The sequence below is a fragment of the Alexandromys fortis genome, unplaced genomic scaffold, assembly GCF_014885135.2.
Source record: "Alexandromys fortis isolate MF-2015 unplaced genomic scaffold, M_Fortis_MF-2015_v1.1 scaffold_274, whole genome shotgun sequence".
In the NCBI taxonomy this organism is placed as follows: Eukaryota; Metazoa; Chordata; class Mammalia; order Rodentia; family Cricetidae; genus Alexandromys; species Alexandromys fortis.
The window spans coordinates 9,251-24,840 of NW_026068142.1; the positions used below are offsets into that span (position 1 = coordinate 9,251).

At 42.5% G+C, this 15,590-nt stretch overlaps 1 protein-coding gene across 2 annotated transcripts in view; it reads right to left on the bottom strand.

The window, feature by feature from the left end:
* Positions 1 to 5,651: 5,651 nt before the first annotated feature.
* LOC126491271 (alcohol dehydrogenase 1) overlaps positions 5,652 to 15,590 on the bottom strand; it is a 33,222-nt gene continuing 23,283 nt past the window's right edge. For both annotated transcript variants that reach the window (XM_050126834.1, XM_050126835.1), the window contains exons 2-9: positions 15,424 to 15,525; positions 14,733 to 14,871; positions 12,410 to 12,497; positions 12,100 to 12,319; positions 9,220 to 9,480; positions 7,271 to 7,406; positions 6,227 to 6,365; positions 5,652 to 5,811 (exon numbers count right to left, since the gene is read on the bottom strand). In XM_050126834.1, coding sequence (XP_049982791.1) covers positions 5,787 to 5,811; positions 6,227 to 6,365; positions 7,271 to 7,406; positions 9,220 to 9,480; positions 12,100 to 12,319; positions 12,410 to 12,497; positions 14,733 to 14,871; positions 15,424 to 15,525 — 1,110 coding nt within the window. In that variant the 3' untranslated portion in view covers positions 5,652 to 5,786. The remainder of the gene's footprint in view (positions 5,812 to 6,226; positions 6,366 to 7,270; positions 7,407 to 9,219; positions 9,481 to 12,099; positions 12,320 to 12,409; positions 12,498 to 14,732; positions 14,872 to 15,423; positions 15,526 to 15,590) is intronic.

Consider the following 15,590-nt stretch of genomic DNA (forward strand, 5'->3'; position numbering starts at 1 on the left):
ATACACTTTACACTTCTCTAGGGTTGTCAAAGGAACAATAATGTTGTCCATGTCCAATTTTAATTATGCTGCTGTAGACAGCTTATTAGAGGTCACATGATCAATTCAGGCACCTCTTCCAGAGAATGGCTCTCTACCTCCCCAGCTACCTTTGTTTACAAAGGTTTGGATAGGAGTCAGGTGGCACACTAGGTCCAAAGTCCAATACCTTTAAGAGTCCCACGAGAGTACTCTCTGCCCACTGTCATGGAAGGGCACAGTGTTTCTGTGAAATTCAGATGTGTAAGAAGCTAGTGGATGTTTATTGTGCTCACACAACCCTAGCGGGAGTTCTTCCTGCATTATGACATGATCTTAAGAGCAGCACGAGGAGAGAGGTTTCTTAGCCAGTATTACAGGTGAGGTAAGAGAAGTATGGAGATTCCCTAATGCCCTTCTAAGACAGCAAGAATGCAACTGTGGGCTAAGACAGCAAGAATGCAACTGTGGGCGGGCAGGCCGCTGTTACAGAGTTTTCTGGTGTGACCACGCAGACAGATCACTATATCATCAAAGGACACTGGATTCTGAACTTGTATTTTATCAACGTATCTTAGGGACAGTTCCCATTTTCTCCCTCCTCATTTTCCTCCTTTTCTCCTTTCCACATTCCGTCCCCCTCCCTCCCCTCTTCTTCTCTCCTCCCTTCCCTACCTCCCTTAAACCTTCCCTCCCTCCATCTCTGAATGATCTTTGTTGGTAATTCTTCTGTCTTTAGACTAGACTCTGTCACTCATGTGGACCAGGTGCCCAGTTTGGGTTGGTGTCTCGTTCTGACACCTTTAAGTATAACAAGAGGACTGAGATGTCTCGAGGGTGGACAGCCACATTGTCTTGCAAGGTGCCATAAGCTGGTAATCGGTACTGCCAGGATCTTAACACACAGCTCCCTGATTAAGAGACATATACTCTCTGTACTGCCAAGAGGCTTGGAGCAGTCCAAAGTTCATTCAGCTCTTTACCAACAAAGGTAGCCTCCATATTTTGTAAAGCCTAATGGATAAAAGCATACAGACAGCCTAAAATGCAAATGTCATCCTATTCAACTTCAGACTTTTTTAGGTCAAAGATTTGGTCAAAGTATCAATGGTTAATATTTACTTAAATATTTGGGAAAGAGAACATAATTTATTTACACTTTGTGTTTGTATAAAGAATCAAGTAGCCTTCAACTGCTGCCAGCAGCAAAAAATCTACTTCCTGGGTTAGTGTTCTTAATCAAGACAAACCCAACACCAGATATCAAGAATTTGCACAACATTTTACTTTGACCCTGAAGCCAAAGCTTGTCAGAGAGTGGCTGTGATCTTTCTTTCCCAAGGTTAGAATGTATCACCAGCTTGGATCCTGATTTGATGTACACATGAAGAGAGTCTTGGCAATATTTATCCAGAGACCTTGCTGTTCAAGGTCTTAGAACTAATCTCATAGTTGCTAAATAGCAGAGGTCGTCAGGGATCCTCTGCAGTGTTCTGGGCCCAGGTAATAAAAACTGACGTGTTTAGCACATGTGGACTGGATTCTGTAGATCATAATGCAAAGTTTACGCACCCCGTCCTCCTGAAGGTCACGCAGAAACAGAAGCACAATAGGATACAGGTACTATACTGCAGACGACCCCAGGGACTTAGTAATACAGAATCAGAACACTGTAAATACAGACATAGTAACTTAACAATAAATGGTGATTTTTTTTCATAGCACAGTGCTATTTCTGTTGACTGTCATATTATATCCCCGATCACAGATAAAGTTTAGCAGGAGGCTGTTTGGCTGTTTTACTCAGCGACTCAGTTCCTGGGCGAATGGTGTGCTGTGCAGAAAGGCCTTGCCTGGGTCTGCATTTTACAGTGTTTTCCCATGGGTTCTTCCACTATTTTCAAAGTCTTCAGGGTCTTATTAAGAACTTCGACCCATCTAGAATTGAGTTTTGTATAAGAAAAAAGATAGGGACTATGCTTTGATTCTGCATATAGTCATATGTTTCTCCAAGAAACATTTCTTGGAGGCTGGCCTTTCATTTTGTTTTATTTTCCAATATTTGTTTTCAGTACCTTTGTTGAAATTCAGTTCATTGTAACCAAGCCACTGTAAAAATCACACAGATCTCTCCTCAATGGAAGTAATAGTTCATTCTGGAGCCAAGTATTAGTATTAGCATAGCCTGGGAGTACAGATATAGGTTACCCAAAATGTTATGTCCCAACATAGTAGAACTTTTGTGAAGTTGTTATGGAAACAGAACAAAGTGTGAATAAATTCAGATACTTTGCAAACACATTGGTCGGGGTTGGTCAATCAGATGGGCTAAAACGGGGTGGAGGAATGTCTGGGCCTCAGGTGTGAGCTTATCAAGTTCTAAGGTTTTGGGTTGATGGAGGAGAGGATCTGATTGAACTTTCCAAAGGAATTTACCTACTAGTCACGAAGATGATGCAGATTTGGGTGGGCAATAGATGGATGTTTAAAGGGCTAAGATAGCCCAGGATACTTTGCCTCTGGACCTGATGTGTTTCAGCCTCTCCATAATCACTAAAATCAGAATCAGTTGACTAGCTTCTGTAGAATACTCAGCATAGGGAGGGTTTCTTTGGAGGAGCTATGGTTCCCACCCGTGTAGTTTGATTTACAGTCTTGTTTTCTATTCTTCTGGTCATGGGGTCTCTTTTGTGCTACCACCATGTTGTTTTGTTACTAAGGCTCTGGGGCCTGCGTGCAAATCAAGCACAGCTGTGCCTTGGGCATTCTCCTCACCCAGGACTCTGGTAACACAGGATGGTTTGTGCTTGCTCATTAGTTTTAGAGACAGTTTTCCAGTTCTGTGAAGAATGCCATAGAATCTCGATGGGCTTGCTGGTGAGCTGGAAATTGCGCATGGCTATTTTAATTTGTCCCAAATCATTGAAATTTCTGGTTATGATTTCGTATTTTTTCCTCTTTCTAGTTGCCTGACTGTGCTGACGTCATCCCCACTGCTTGCTCTGTGGAAGCTCTCAACTGATGTTTTAAAAAGTACACACAAATAGGGGAGAGGACCACTCTGGAGAGAGCCTCTCTCCTCCTACTGTGAGGGTCCCAGGCTTTTACAGAAGCATCTTAGCCCGCTGCGCCATCTCACTGAGTGTCTAAAATTGGATTCACTGATCATTTCATTTACAAGGTTTTTGGTTGCTTCTCTTTTTAGAATCTCTAGCTCCTTATCAAATTCTTCCATTCCTTAATTTCTTAATTGTATTCCATAATTTATCCACCTGCTTATTTGTACAATTCCTGAAATCATTGGTTCCTTTTTCAATTGTCTCTTTGAATATTTTCTAAAATAGTATTTCTATTGGGAATTTATATAATGCACCCAAATCACACTCATTCACATTCCTCCCAGGTCTACCCTCCCACCCCTGTGCTAGCTTCCAATAACAAAACAAAACACCAAGTCAAATTTGTGTTCCTTATATATACAAGCAAGCTCCCAGTGGCCTACCTGGTAAAGACAACTGAGTTTTCCCCACTCCCCTCCCCCCAACCCAAGCTCTGCCTGAAGCCATCAACTGTGAAGAGCTTCCCTTCAGTGTTGCGTGATACTTTGTATTCTGACAAATAAAGCTTGCTTGGAGTCAGAGGTTGGAGCTAGACACTAGTTGAACTAAATTAACCATAGATGCTAGGAGGACTGTAGACAGAGAAGAGACAGGAAGTAGTAAGGCGGGGCAGAGAGAGTCTGTAGGTTTTTTTGGATGGAGGAAAGGAAGAAGTAGGAGGCAACTGCTGACTTTCCCCAGCTCATCTCATCTTTCATGTTCTTTTTGATATCAGACTCTGAGCTTTTATTGATAGTGATTAATTAGATTAACATGCCATCTGGCATCCAACCTTTGGGGCGTGATTTCCCAAGATAGTTGCTTGCCTGTGGCTTTGCAGGCACCACCATCCATTGGAGCTGCATCACCTGAATTTTCCTTTCCTCCCCTGACCCCCCTGAGTGACTTTGGTATTCTCTGTATCAGCCCTTCTGCAGTAGTCTCCACAAACCCCAAACACCATAGCGCCTGGGCTCTGAATACCCTGGAGTTGTTCCCTCTGCCTTCAGTACCATCTGCGCTCATGCTCCCAGCCCTCCACACTGCTGCTGTTGCCCATTTCCCTGTATCCGCCTTTCAGGTGGTCTCCTTCTCGCTGGGGATTGTGCACTTCCCCCAGGCCCTCTCCTCAGGCTGCAGCCACACTAGGGGAGCCCCCTGGACACCTGCTCAGGCAACTGTCACATAGTCCCAGCTCACAGCTATGCATCATCTGTAGCGCCTGTCCTCAGCCAGGCCGTGCATTGCCTGTGTTCTCATTCCAGACCCTGGTACACGATGACAGCAGCCTGACACTTCAGTGTCGTCGTCAGCAGACTTGGTGAGAAAACTCGGAATTCTCACAGGGGGTAGTTAGCCAGAGAGAGAGAGAGAGAGAGAGAGAGAGAGAGGGGGGGACGGACAGGAGAGAGAGAGAGACAGAGAGAGAGAGAGAGACAGGAGAGAGAGACATTTTTTCTAAAGTTAAAAAATGGGAAACAATATTATGATAAAGGGAGTTGGATCTCTGCATGATTCTACAATGGATGGTTTGAAAATCAAACAATTAAATGATAGGGTAATTACTTGGGATTCACGTGACATCTATTATAATCATTATTGGTTTGGTAATTCTTGTTTTATTTCTAAAAATATTGGTTGTCATCAGTGCCAACTGTGAGAAATTGATAACTACAGGCCTTCAAAAAACTCACTGAAACAGAAAATAGAGGGCTGGAGAGATGGCTCATTGGTTAAGAGCACTGCTTGTTCTTCCAAAGGTCCTGTGTTCAATTCCCAGCAACCACATGGTGGCTCACAGCCATCTGTAGTGAGATCAGGTGCCCTCTTCTGGCCTGCAGGTGTACATGCAGAGGGACTACTGAGAATACTGTATACTAAATAAATAAATAAATCTAAAAAAACAGATAATAGAGATATGCAGATACTCACAGAGGAGTTTAAAGGAGAACCAACCAATTATACTATGAAATTAGAGAGTAGATTCCAAGGTTATCAAATAACCAGCCTTAATTTATCCAGTCACCAACATGAACAACCACCAAATGACAGGTATCCCCAAGACTATGGAAGAGCTCACTAAACCCTTGTGGAAATATCAGTTCCTTAAATCTCCTCAAATCCAGTGAGTTCTTCCATAGCCTAAGAAATTGATATTCTCATTTGATACACATTCACCTGTTGTGAGGCAGATGGTAAATTTAGGGGAACTATTAATAGAATTATCCCACATGACAGGGAAAAACTTGGTTACAGCAGAGGACCCGGTGAAAAGATAGGACCATTGAATAATGAAGTAGGTTTAGAGGTAATGATTTCTGAAGTCCGTCTTCTGGGAGAGGCAGATTATGTTGATTTATGAAGACTATCTGTGAATTCCAGAGAGAAAAGAATACCAGATGTCACAAGAGACATTGTCCCCAGTAGGAAAGATGACAGAGGTCAATCAAATCAGAAGGAACGCTGGGCACCCTGCAGCTCCCCATCTGAGGTGTAGTAGCTCTCACTTGGGGTTGAAAACAGAATCACAGATAATTCAGTTTCTCGCAGAAAGCTAACATGAGTACTTTATTGGCAGGGTCTCTAAGGAACAACATTAGCGCTGTATGTGGCTGGTGTCGTGATTCACTGGGGTGCAGGGGTCAGGAGTAGGAAGGCATCAATATGGTCTCAGAACGTCAGGACAGTCCGGATACTGAAATATGAGATATAAGATGTTGGTTCACATTCCCAGAACTCACAGTGCCCAGAGGGTAAATAAAGCATGTGTTATGAGTCTCAGTGAAAACCATCCATAACAGACATTTCATGCGGGCTATTTGCCATACACTTTGTAGAAGTGTTTTAGGCATTGTCTCATTTAAATTTCATCCTAAGCAGCAGCACTATGAAGTTGATTATCATATTTTCTCCATTTTAGAGACTGTGGAAACTGAGGCTTAGCATTATAAATGCCCTGGGTCATACATGTGCGTTCAGAATCTGAACCATCACTGAAGTCCCATTTTTGCCCCTCTCCCATTTCTCCTTAATTTTTGTTGGTCATTTCCCCTACCGTAAAAATAATCTCTTTTCTCCACCCACCCCATACAAAGAATCTTAAAGCTCACCTCTTTCCAGAGCGAAGCAGCTCAAATGCCTCATTGATTTTCTCAAAAGGTAAAACATGGGTGATTAACGGCTCCAATGGAAACTTTTTAGCCATAAAATCAGCCACAAGCTTGGGGACAGAATCTTTACTCTTAAAGCCTGAAAGGAGAGAGCAGAACTGTGAGATGCAGCCAGGGGGCAGGCAGGAGAATTAGACAAGATATCTTCCAAAGAAACCAACTTCCTAACATTGCCCAGGCTGCCCCCTGAGCGGCAGACGCGGGACTCAAACACCTCTGCATGGCGCTAATGTCTTATGACATGCCACCTGATGTCAGGGTGTCTCGCTGATGACGGTGGCTTAGTAGATCTTTCCTAAAGAAATCATAGTGCAGATTTTTATAGCCAAAGGAAGGGAGTGTTCCGAACTTCGGTAATGAGTGTAGGCAAACATTACTGCCTTGGGCTCTCTGTGTCCTATGAGGCATTTTTGGGCCTTAGAGACCCAAGTAGAAGGAGCCAGAAAAGACCTGGCTCATTTATGGGGAGCACAGCAGCCTGTCTTACGAATTCCGGTATCAGTTCTTGCTATAGAGAGATCATGGTTTTCATGCTGCCTTCTCAGAACTTTTCTGTTTCAAAAAGGAAGAAATTCTGAAAAAAAGTTAGGAATTAGATCCTCAAAGCTTGGGAGATGGTTAAGGTAATTAAATTCTTTTAGTTTTTTCCTGACATTAGATTTTTATTGATTATCTGCTGTGTTGATCTCCAGAATAAAAAGCAAAACAAATAAACAAACCCGGTAACATTTAACAGTGGTTTCAGTGCTGGGGGAGCCTGTAACTCCAGGTCTGTAGAGAGGAAATTCGGACATTCCTGGGATTGGCTGGCTAGGAATTCTAGCCTGACCATGACTGTAGGCTACTGAGACCCCCAGAGTCAATGAACAAGGCTGATTGTTCCTGTAGCTACATCAAATGATCTCTGATTCCACACACACCCATACGTTCACCTTGACACACAAGAACACATACAGAACTTGATCCTCAGCTGTGAATACATACCACCAAATATTGCTCCTTTCCACGTGCGTCCCAGCAGCAGCAGCAAGGGGTTCAAAGAGAGGCTTTGGGAATTAGGAGGCACCCCAACAATAACACTTACACCACATGCTGCATGGCTGCTTAACAGGGAAGACATCTGCAATAAGAATAATACTTAAACTGGATATTCTCGTGGTCTACTAACAATACACAGGTTCATTTCATACGAAGATATGTGCAGAGAAATATTTTGAGAAAAGGAGTGAATGGATGAATTTATGTTCAATTCTTCCTTATCAGCTAATAAAGAAGCAAGTCCCACTGGGAGCCTGTGCAGTCTGGGTCCTCCAAGGAGAACACTGTTTCCTCATCATGTGACTCTCCGGCTGCCTATGCGTAGGTTCACTCACTGTCATTGTCCATTAACTACAGTTTTGAAGTCTGCACTCTAAGACAATTTAGATGGTGAAGATGTAATGACGACAGCATCAGAAGTTGTCTCTTATCTATTTGTCCACATCCCTTTACAACACGTCCCTCCTGTGGGGCTTAGATCAAGAACGGGCAAGTTTTCAGTGTGAATCCAGTGTGTGCATTGCTTTTACATTATTCTGTTATCTGTAGACATCCAGGAAGTTTTCACTTTCAATTCTTTCATCTAAAATTCTGTTATAAAAGATGGTATTTAATCCTCAAATATTCATGTTGCCTGGTATTTTGATTTTGAAACGTGACATTTAGAAAACCAGATGTTCCCAGAACACGTGGGTATCAGACATTTGGATCTTCAGATCCACTGACACAGAAGACCGATGGCCGTGGGAAGCCGAACCCTGAACGTTGAAGGCTCCCCACCCACAAAGGAGAGGCTAGCTTCTCTTGACATCTAGTCTCAGTTCGAGGTTGAGAAGAATGTCGATCTCAGGGCACCATTCCCATTCTCTATTTCCAACTCTGCCAAGGCTTTCTGGAGGACCTCAGTAATGGTGATTCTTTAGGTCTCTAGGGATGCTTCTCTAGAACGCCAGATGTCTTAGGTTGGCTGATATGTAACTGGAGAAGTTACATACTTAGTAATGTATGGTGTCTGCAACTATATGAAGAATGTTCATTTCAAAAGTTTAAGCACTCTACACTTGGCAATAGCCTTTCTTATCATTATTCCCAGCTGACCATAATTGAGGGCTTACCACGTGGCAGCTGGCTCCGTGCTAAGTAGTTCACTGCACTATGTCGTGTAGATCATAAATAACCCTATAAAATGTGCAACTCTTTTCTTCTTCATTTTTTTTTGGGAGAGGAGATAGAAGGTGGCAGAGTGTTGTAGAGTCCAGTCCCTGGGTGTGAGAATGGTGGGAAAGAGAGACAGAGAGAGAAGAGAGACAGAGATAGAGGGCCAAAATATGTATCTCTTAAATTTAGGGGCTACGACAGAATCTATGAATTTTATTTTGAAAAGTATTTACTCCAACATGCAGATCTGGTGTTTTTGTTGCCCGGCATGGTGTTGTCTCTGAGATGAAAACCTGGTGATCTTTTAAAGCAGCCACTCCTCTACATGATTGGTGCTAATGAAATAATGCTTGGACCCATATTACTCACTATTGCTTTTGGCCACATGATGAGACTTATAAATGCTTTTCAGAATAGTTAATATCAATATTGTATAATATTAAGAATGTGGAAAAAATCTATTTATCCTTTTAGGTCCAGAATTTGTTTTTAAATTCCCTTGATGAATTGATTTTTACAAAAAAAAAAAGCTTTCCTGTATTAATAATTAATGGAGCATTATTACTTGAGACAAACTCAAATGTTTATCACAGCACTGGATTAATAAATATGAGAAGAAAACTAGATATGGAATATTACTATCTAAAATAGCTTTCTGCATGAGATTTCTATTCTTCTGTCTGGAGCACATTATGGATGGCAGAAGGACAGATCTCAGGACATGCCACAGCACCTACCATGGTGTCAAGGCGACCGATTACTTCGAAGGAGAAGTCCACTCCTCCATCGGTCATCTCCTGGAGTACTTCGTGGATGGGTTTGCTGTAGTCTAGAGGGTTGATGCACTCAGTGGCACCCAATTCTTTGGCCTTGGCAAACTTGTCTTTGTTGATGTCCACAGCGATGATCCTGGCTGCTCCAGCTGTTTTACAGCCAATGATGACAGACAGACCGACACCTCCAAGGCCAAACACAGCACAGGTGGAGCCTGGGGTCACCTATGGTTGCAGAAAATATAAAAGACGGACCAGTGACCACTAAACAGTGTTCCATGCCGCACAAGGCACCTTACTTTGTCCTCTGTCATGGCCTCTCAGATGTCATTCCACCTGCTTCCAAAACGTCTTCTGGCTATAGCTGCCCAAAGGGGTACAACAGTGGCTCTCAAAATCTGTCCTATATTAGATATATCTGGGGAGTTATCATTTTTGTTCATCTCAGGATCCAGTAACAGCTTCTACCAGTTAATTGTAATCTCTGCAGGTAGAACCCCATTCTAATCCAATGGAAATCCCCTGTGAGACCAGCTGTACTGGACAATCTTTGAACTCAACATGGCAATGACTTTCCTCTTCCCGGGCCACATAATAACCTCTTACACATACACAAAAGCAATTTGTCTACATGAAACAGAAAAATTTCTGCAATCCAGTAAGCCTCTCAGTCGATTCAGCCATCCAAATCAGACCAAATCAAACCGAACTAGAAATTGCTCCGGTTTAATGAATTCAGCACTGCCGATGGCCTCCTAGCTACCCCCTATCCCCACCCCCCACCAGAGTGGAGAAAATCATGTGTCTGTTTGCTGGGGGTGGGGCAGTTTAAATACCCTGTGGGAGTGGCTTTGAGCATCACTGGAGAAGGGTCCTGATGTTGTATTCCACTCTGTATGCTGTGATTACCGTTGATTGATAAAGAAACTGTTTTAGACCTAGAACAGGGCAAAGAAGAGCTAGGTGGGGAAATCTAAACTGAATGCTGGGATAAGGAAGACAGAGTCAGGAGATGCCATGGAGCTGCCACAGGAGAAGACACAATCAGCCCGGTTAAACCTTGCCAGTAGGCCATGAGACTCATGGTAAAATATAAAATAATAAAAATGGGTTAATTTAAGAGATAAAAGTGAACTAAATATATGCATACATAAATAGACCAAGCAGTATTGTAATTAATACAGTTTCTGTGTCATTATTTGAGTTATGGGCAGCCAGGAGCAAACAAGCAGCCTCCTTACAACAGGGGCCATCATTTAGTGGGCTTTGTGAGATACAGCAGGGTTTGGAGAGAGATCAGAGAGGAGGCCTGTGATGGAGCTTTTACTAAAACATCTCACACTCTTTGTATGTCTGGATGCCAGGGACTGGAGTGACGTTTGTATCCAAAGAGAAACAAATGATCATGGTTACTCCATGCGAGTGCACTGCAATCCAACCACCCTTCAATCATTAACTCCTTGGTTGGCTATCGTTCAGTAGTCACAACCAGGGTAACTGGAGCAGAAGTCATCTGGGCAGCATTGACAAGTCATCCTTGGTGTAAGAGGAAAGTGGACAGGAAACTTAAATACATCAAGAGACCAATGTTGTCTTTGTGAGACTTTAAGCCTGACTTTTAGAGGCAAATGAAAAATTCTGAAACAATAGCTGATTTGTATTTTAATAACAATGACTGAAATCCTTGACCACAAGTACCCTTGGCTTGCGAGGCTCCCTCAGTCCTCCTGTTGAAACAGATGAGCAACTGCACAAGGAGTAACTACATTTAGTGCTAAAATGACAAAAAATTACAGAATGTATCTCTTTCCATAAACATTTACTTTCTCATAACTCAGAATCAGCATCATTTTCATCTATAATAAAGACATGAATTTTCTTCAGCGTTCAAATTCCTTCTGAGCTCATTTTTCTATCAATATTTTAATCCACACCATCAACCTATAAAAATGATGTGGGAGAATCCTAGAGTCATAAACTGAGGTTTTAAAGGATCTACTAACAAACTTGCTCAGGATATAATTGGTCACACACAGTTGAGGTTAGCTAAAGGAGCATTGTCTCTCATGCGATGTGCACACACTAAGAGACAGAAACTGTGGGAAAGGTAAACCTCTAACACAAAGTTTAGGTTTGCTGGGAAAATGTTGCTGATAAGGTTTATTCTCAATCTCCATAAAGAAGGAGACAAACCCAGCTCCCAGCTGCCCCTTATCAAAGCTCACGTTCATCACGATGCTCTTTCAAAGAACATCAGGCAGCTCAGAGGGGCTGCATTGGTCCAGTGCCTTAAGTCCTGGTTCGTCACTAAGCCTCGGTTTTCTTTTCAGGAACTTTCCACCATGCAGGCGGGTTGGCTCTTGGTACCAGTGCTGGTCTTTATATTAAAAACACTGGTGACAGCATTTGTGCCGCGCACATCTCCCGACTTTGGCTTACTTTAGAGACAACAGGGATGACATCTCCACTTTAAAATCTTCCATTTGTCCCAAATGGCCAAGCTTTCCAGGTTCTGACCCTTTAACACATGTTTTATTGCTCAAGTGTATCTTGGGACTGGGACATAACAGAGCTTTACAAACAACAACAAATGCAAAGTGTTACAGCTGCGGATCTACATAAGTTTCAAACAATTTCTATGAGAGCCCAGTTTCTTTGGGAACTTGGTAGAACTGGATGCATATTATTATAGAGCTTTTCTTGAGTGTGTGGAGGGAATTCTCACTGGAGTTAGACAGACTTATCTTTTCTACAAAAACACTCTCTGATGCCTGTGCGCAATTTTTTCTCTTTGGTCCCAACAATACATACGTAGCTTGGTCCATTGGCCACTGTCCATCTTACCTTGGCGACTTTGACAGCAGAGCCGTACCCAGTTGAGAACCCGCAGCCAATGAGGCAGACTTTGTCCAGGGGTGAAGCCGCATCGATTTTAGCCACTGCCATCTCATCTACCACAGTGTACTGAGAGAAGGTGCTGGTGCTGGTGAAGTTGTGGATTGACTTTCCCTTGCAGGTGAACCTGCTGGTGCCATCAAGCAAAGTCCCCCGAGGGTTTGCCAAACTAGCCAGTGAAACACAGCAAACAAAGGACATGAGACAGAAGAAAACCAGTGTGCACCCTAATTGTGCAAGAAGACAGTGAGAAACCTACTCATTCTTCATACAGAAGTTGCTCTCCGGGTGCTTGCAGATTCTGCATTTTCCACATTGGGGAGAAAATAGTGGGATGACTTTATCGCCTGGAGGGGAAACAAGAAAATCACTTAAATATGTACTCATGAATTAACAAGACAAGAATATGAAGCTTTTCTGTAGGGATGTGTGCCCTAGAAAGATTTCCCAGAGATATGGCCCCTCTGTACTATGTCATGTGTAGTGGTATTTCATTTGTATTTTAACAAATAAAGCTTGCCTGAAGATCAGAAAAGTAAAACAGCTACACTGGCCAGCCTTACAGACCAGGCCATGGTGACATGCACCTTTAATCTCAGGAGACACTCTAGTTTACCATAGAGACTGGGCGGTAGTGGTGCACACCCTTAATCCCAGAACTAGTGAGGAATATAAAACGGGAGGAGACAGCTCTCGGTCTCTTTCTGAGATTCCTGGAGCCAGGATCCCCATTTCAGACTGAGGTAGAGGTAAGAACCAGTGACTGACTGTTTTGCTATTCTGACCTTTAGGTTTGCTTTATATTAACACACAAAAGAACTTCCTGTAAAGTCATGCATGGGTCCTTGCCTTGCCGCCTTACTATTCTTCCAGGTTTATATATGCCTGAAGTTTCCCAAAAGAAAAGGGAAATGTAAAAACATCCATTTCCACGGATCAGCAGTTAACTCTCCTTGTGAGACTCATTCTCTGGGGGCTTCGCACATATTAGCCAGGTCAAACCTTAGATATACTCACTGCTAAGTATAAATATATACTTTAGTTGTCATGAGTTGCTGACTTCCTATTGGATGTTGGAGAAATCTGATATTTTCCATAATAGTTACAATAAAATTAAAAACAAACATAATAGAGGAAATATTTTATAATAAAATTAAAACAAACTAAATTTCATTATAGGATAAAATTAAAATGAGACTTTTAAGAGCTAATTTTTTACATCTTAAAAAGATTTGTCCTATTTTTTTGTGCATGTCTGAGGATCCATATGTGTATGCACTTGTGTGTGTGTGACCTTGAAGGTCAGCAGAGGGCGCTGGGTCCCGAGCAGCTGGAGTTACAGGTGACTGTCAACTGTCTAACAGGATGACGTCACCCACTGAGTCGTTTCTCCAGCACCATGTTTTGGTTTTTCAAAGTGACTGTGCTTCTCTTATTATGAAACGAATGCTTTAAGAATAATCTTAGTTGTTTTTGAGGACGCAGACTGAAATGTGACAGAGAAGTGATGACTTGCTCTGGACATCTCAGTCCTCAACACCGAGTTAGAGGTTTCCCCTGAGAAAGAAAAGGCAACTTTTTTTTTTTAGATAATTGTTTATGAACTATCAATTTTTTTTCTGCTATAGACAAAGCATCCTGAGAAGTAAAGGAATCGTTTTACTCTAAGTTTGTTTCCAAATAAAGGAAACGGCAGAGCTTAACTCCAGCCAGATGAGTTGTTTCCTTATTTTCTGGTTATTTGGAATGCGAGAGACATCTGACTCTATTGGCTAACGTGATGTTTTTGGAGGTGAATGCAGTTGTTGTTTTTAAATCATGTGTGCTACCTATGTTATCGAACCAAATCATGACTTGATCACTATGTTTCATAGAAAAAATGAATGTGTGATGACACCAGGGAAAATTTATTTTTACTCAACCTTTACCTATGAATACAAACAGCAGGGGTAAAATAAAAACATGGATAAAGTAATCAGCAACGTGTCACCCACCATCTCGAGCCCCAATTAGTGATAATAAAATGGTGTTTGTGTTTGGAGGCCTTTGGCCATGTTTTTCCTGCTGGAGTTTCCTCTTATATTGTATTATTCTTCTATATCAGAGAAGGAAGAGCATATAGTGAAGAGGAAACCATCACGGGGATGCAATGCGGTTAAACCTATGGCATCCTACAGGAGAAGCATCCTGAAGCCAGGCGAGCAGTCGGGTCTCTGAACTCAGCACAGAGCAGCTTCCCTACATCTAGGCACTCAGAACCTGGACCTGCAGGTCTTGCCTTCGCCCCATTGGTAGGCTTGGATCCTGAAAAGTCCCTGGTGCTCAGTGACACTGAAGTGGAAGTTAGCAGACTGTGAACTCTGAAGGTCACAATGGGGACTCTAACTCTAGTAGATGATAAATAGATGTTGAATGAGAAAAGACATGATTGGATGCCAGAGGACAGAGGCACGAAGGGAGGAAGAGGTGGAAACCCTGTGACCTTGGGCAAATCTTTTAAGTCTCCTACTGCCAGGGCTTCCTATTTTGGGAGGGAAGCTCTTGGGACCAAACATAAGCCCTGACAGTAAAGAATTCTATACCTGGTTTGACAGAAGTCACCCCTTCTCCAACGCTCTCCACAATACCAGCTCCCTCATGGCCAAGAACTGCAGGAAGTGGTGTGGTTATGCTTCCGCTAATCGCGTGATCATCTGAGCGGCAGACCCCCGTGGCCACCATCTACAGAAGAGAGATTGATTTCACTCAGCCAAGATAGCGACTGTGAAGGTTTAGCACACCTATTCTGAAATGGGGCTTCTCAGGAGCTTGCTAACAACCCCTATTGCTTCCAGATTCGATTTAGGGCCAACTTTTCCTGTGCTTTCATCTCTTCTCCCAATTACACAGCTTAAGTGGTAATGATCATCCTGTGAATTAAGGCACCCCCCAAAATGTAGTTTATACAATATATAAAAATGGATGCTATGTTATAGAAAAAGAGACAGGAAATGAGCACCAAGAAATTACCTAATATTAATTGCTTTTGGACTCAAGATGTTTAGCACTTTACAAACACTTAAACATTTTATTTATTTATTTTTTAAAGTTTTCAGGGATTATGTTAAACTTCGAACTTTCAGCGGCTGATATCAACCGCTAGGCTCAGCAACAGGCTCATTCATGTCGGGGTGAGCTTATGAAATAGAATGTTAATGGACATCTGGACGCATCTATGTAGTATTTTCTGAGTTTTTCAAACCTAACATTTTAGAAGGTAGAAAGAGACATTACCTTAATGCGGACTTCATGAGCCTTGGGGGGTGCGACTTCTATGTCCTCGATGGAGAAGGGCTTCTTGGTCTCCCATAGCACAGCTGCTTTGCACTTGATCACCTGGAAGATGAAGGGTTACTGCAGCTCCAAGGGGATTTTTTGCAATTTTGTCCCAGGTCTGCCAC